Genomic DNA, 4,573 nt, shown 5'->3' with positions numbered 1-4,573 from the left:
GGGTCAGGGGTCTGGATGTGGCTTAGTGGCTCAGGGTCTCTCACAGGACTGTGGTCACCTCAGGGCTCACCCAGGGAGAGGCAACTGCCGTGGTCATAGGTGGTCTGGCAGCACTTGGCTCCTCACCCTCAGCTCTGCACCACACGGGCCTCCCACAGAGCAGCTGCCTTATTTGGGCTAGCTCCTAAGCAGGATGGAGTCAGTCCTCTGTGCTTACCTGAGCAGTGCAGCCATCACTCTTGCTGTGTTCTGCTCTTTCAGTACAAGTGACTTGGTCCAGCCCACATTCAAGAAGATGGACTTATAAGGGGATGAATACCAGGAGGGGATTGTAGGGAGCCTTCTAGAGCCACCCACTCAAAGCCTGTAAAGTGACACTGGGGCTTTCTCTCTTAGGCACCCCTCCCTGCTGCCTGCCACAGTCACTGATAAGACCTTTTTATGTGCATTACAAATATTTAAATATCCATGCACTAGCACATTTGAAAACAGTGGTATTGGCTCGGCGCCTATAGCTCAAGCAGCTAGGGCACTAGTCACATACACCAGAGCTGGCAGGTTTGAATCCAGTCTGGGCCTGCCAAACAGCAATGACAACTACAACTGAAAAATATCTGGCCATTGTGGTGGGCGCTTGTAGTCCCAGCTACTTGGGAGGCTGAGGCAAGAGAATCGCTTAAGCCCAAGAATTTGAGGTTGCTCTGAGCTGTGATGCCACAGCACTCTACCCAGGGTGACAGCTTGAGACTCTGTCTCAAAAAAGAAAAAAGAAAACAGTAGTATTGACCAAACACAGTGGTTCGGGCCTATAATCCCAGCACTCTGGGAGGCTGTGAGCTAGGCTGAGCCTACAGTACTCTATCCCGGTGGCAGAGCAAGACTATCTGAAAAAAACAAAAAACAATCAGAAAACAGTGATGTTAACTCATGTCTGGGGGCTCTCTGTTCCCCAGCTGCACCACTTGTTCCCTTTAGCCCTTGGGACCCCACCAGATAGACAGGGGAGGCCAGGTTGGTGCTGGGTGCTTCTGCGTCCACAAGGTGAAGCCCAGCCATGGGGAGTATTGTGAGCTGACTGGCCTCCTGATCCCAGAGGCAGACTCAAGGCCTCAGAGCCTGCCTGCCTGCTTATGCCCCTTCTTGAAGTAGTTGTGTAAGTGTCTCCTCTGTCTCAGTCTTCCTATAGCATGCACAGTGCTGTCCTGCCCTTACACCTGTCTCCCCACAGGGCACCCCATACCATCATCAAGTGCATAACCAATCAGGGATTCCAGACTTTCACTGGGGGTGTGTGTTGTTTTATCTGTAGCAACTTCCCTGTTCTCATTATTTTACAGACTCTTTCTAAGTTGTAGTAGCTACTTATTATTACATTGAAGTACAGTATTGATAACATAGTCCTATATGTTGAAACATGGACCAGAGGTGGAAAGTAGTATCCATGTGGCACATTTGACCATTACAAGTCCGATTTTTATTTATTTTTTTATAGAGACAGAGTCTCACAGTTGTGTTGGTGTGAGCTGTGATGCCACTACACTCTACCAAGGGTGACTCTGGTAGCAACCCAACTTCTGGGCTTAGGCGATTCTCTTGCTTCAGTCTCCCAAGTAGCTGAGGCTACAGGCGCCCACCAGAACGCCTGGCTATTTTTTTCTTTGTAGTTTGTATAGGGCTGGGTTTGAACCCACCACCCTTGGTATATGGGGCCGATGCCCTACTCACTGAGCCATGGGTGCTGCCCACAAGCCCTTTTTTTAATTCCTAGGAATAGTTCAGTACAGCTGAGAAAACATCTAACCAGATACACATTTTACATGGAAAGGGCAAAAACAACATTCTCTGAAATGAAGCTGCTAGTCTGGAGTCTTTACAGAAACTGGTTCAGAGAACATCTGACATCTTTGGAAAGGAGAGCTGCACCATGTGTGCCTAGCAGGCTATTTTACTGGTGTCTCACAACACTAAGGGGCTGTTTCTTCTGTCTTTTCAGAAGCAGTCGAACGCCTCTCAGACTCTCTGCGACATTGTTAGGCTAGGCAGAGACCAGGGCAGTGACCTGCCAGAGGCTTCGGAGCCAGACCCTCTTCTCACCGTACTGGAGTCGTGAGTACTGGTTGGGGGACTTCTCTGAAACCCAGAATGTGCTGCCTCTTCCTCGGTTTCAGATTCTGAAGAGCTGGTTATGAAATACTCCCAGGTTCAGAGCCCAAGTAAAGTTGATGGGCTTGTTTCTCAAGAGGGAGCAGTCTCCAAAGGAGATCTGGCAGGTCCAGAGTTGGGGCAGCAGGGCCATTTCTGGGGTCCTGCACTGGGAGAAAAGGCCACCTGCACTATCTGTGTATGCATCTGCCAGGCAGAACTGCGTGGAGCAACTCCTGAAGAACATGTTTGACGGAGACCAGACTGAGAGCTGCCTTGTCAGCGGGACTCAGGTGTTACTCACCTTGCTGGAGACCAGGCGGGCTGGGTGAGTCTCTCTCAAGGAAAGCAATGAAAAGGTGGAGTTTGGCACTTCACTGATGCAACAGCCCAGATAAATAGTTGGGGCTATATTATTTGTGTTCTTAATTAATTTTTGGTTATGCAAGTAATAATATGGATAGACGCCCCTTGTTAAAAAGGCTCATCTTAAGCTGCACCAAGTTCTCTTTGCCCCTCATCATCTGCTATGGTTCCACCCAGCTCCAAGGCACCCACCCTAGTCTTGCAATGTGTTTATAGACATGTATCATAGGTGTGGGCAGCTGGCAGGCTTTCCCCAAGGACTGTGCTGACAGGTCCTCCTGTCTGCTATGGATGCATGTGCCATGGGAAACACAAGACACAAGGCTGCTGGGTGGAGCCTCTGGGTCAGGAGGTTTTCCTTGAGAGGCCACATCTGGTTAGGCTGAGGTAGTGAGGGGGTCCCACTGTGGACACGTTCGTGGAGGTAGTATATGGGTGAGACAGTTACACCTGAGAGGCAGAGTTGGGGAGACAGCAGGAGAAGTAAGTTTAAGTGAAAAAGGTTGAGTTTCTTTTTTTTCTTTTTTTTTTTTTTGAGACAGAGCCTCAAGCTGTCCCCCTGGGTAGAGTGCTGTGGCATTACAGCTCACAGCAACCTCCAACTCCTGGGCTCCAGTGAGTCTCCTGCCTCCGCCTCCCAAGTAGCTGGGACCACAGGTGCCCGCCACAACGCCCGGCTATTTTTTGGTTGCAGCCGTCATTGTTGTTTGGCGGGTCCGGGCTGGGGATTCGAACCCGCCACCTTAGGTGTACGTGGCTGGCGCCTTAGCTGGTTGAGCTATAGGCGCCGAGCCAAGGTTGAGTTTCTTTTGGGATACAGGTGCTCAGTGCTCTTCTAGGACATCAGGTAGAAATCTCGGGAAGTCTTTGAAACTGTCTCTGGATCAAGGGTCCTAGTCTGGCTTTTGGGTCACAGCTGGCTGGGTGCTATCAAGACTATCTGAGCAAATGAGAATCTTAGTGGGATACTCCATGAGCAGCAGATGGAGGCCAGGAGTAGGGGCAGCAGATAAGGGAGTGCTGGAGATTTCTGGAAACTGTCCTTCATGACCTCTTTCTGGTCCTCGCATTTGTTACTGGTCTTAGGTCCCTTGCAGTCCATAGGCCGTGCATTCTCCAGGGTGTCCCTGTTTGCTCTGTACTGTCAAGTGTTGTGACAGTGTTGTACCCTCCCAAGGTGGCCGTAGTTGCTGTATGTCCACATGTTGGGGAGACCGTCGTACCTTCATTAGCCCCTGGCACTGATGGCCTGTGCTTTTTTTTTTTTTTTTGAGACAAAATTTCATTTTGTCACCCTTGGTAGGTTGCTGTGGCATTACAGCTCACAGCAACCTCCAACTCTTGGGCTCAAGTGATTATCTTGTCTCAGCCTCCCAAGTCACTGGGACTATAGGTACCCAGCACAACGCCTGGCTGTCTTTAGAGACAGGGTCTCACTCTTGTTCAGGCTGGTCTCGAACTTGTGAGCTCAGGGCAATCCACCTGCCTCAGCTTCCTAGAGTGCTAGGATTACAGGTATGAGCCACCACACCCAGCCAGCCTGTGCTTTTTTTTAAATAAAAGGAAAAAAGAACAGGAAAATGATAAGAAATTGGCTTAATCTTATTAGTAAGATTATTAGCAGTCCTCCCTCATACTACTTAATTCACATTTATTAGATTATTCCCTAAATATAGAAGTATGACATTATAATTGTTTTCTCTAGTTATACAACAGGAATGTTGATTTTTTTTTCTTTAAATCTTGTAAACCCAGGAAATCTGGGCTACTTCTGTGGCCTGAGTTCAACCCTGCATGTAATGAAGGGGACATTGCAAAAATTATCAAAACACAGATAAACTAGCTGTTTCTCTTTCGTTTTTTCATCCTTTTATATGTTAAATTTTTAAAATAATGATTATGTATTACTGTCACAATTGAAAAACATTAAAATAAATAGAAAAGGTTGCTCAAAAAAAGCCAGAGGGATGGCTTGGCTCCTGTGGCTCAAGTGGCTAAGGCGCCAGCCACATACACCTAAGGTGGCGAGTTCGAATCCAGCCCGGCCCGCCAAACAACAATGACG

General features: G+C 48.5%; 1 protein-coding gene across 6 annotated transcripts in view; it reads left to right on the top strand.

Moving 5' to 3' along the window:
• PPP6R2 (protein phosphatase 6 regulatory subunit 2) overlaps positions 1-4,573 on the top strand; it is a 73,168-nt gene that overhangs the window by 41,597 nt on the left and 26,998 nt on the right. For 5 of the 6 annotated variants that reach the window (XM_012801181.2, XM_023509465.1, XM_023509463.1 and 2 more), the window contains 2 exons: positions 1,994-2,106; positions 2,357-2,470. In XM_012801181.2, coding sequence (XP_012656635.1) covers positions 1,994-2,106; positions 2,357-2,470 — 227 coding nt within the window. The remainder of the gene's footprint in view (positions 1-1,993; positions 2,107-2,356; positions 2,471-4,573) is intronic. The other variant, XM_023509464.1, reaches the window with a different exon arrangement.

Source organism: Otolemur garnettii, unplaced genomic scaffold, assembly GCF_000181295.1.
Source record: "Otolemur garnettii isolate 467f Iridium unplaced genomic scaffold, OtoGar3 scaffold00007, whole genome shotgun sequence".
NCBI lineage: Eukaryota > Metazoa > Chordata > Mammalia > Primates > Galagidae > Otolemur > Otolemur garnettii.
This window is presented reverse-complemented; position numbering and strand designations above follow the sequence as displayed.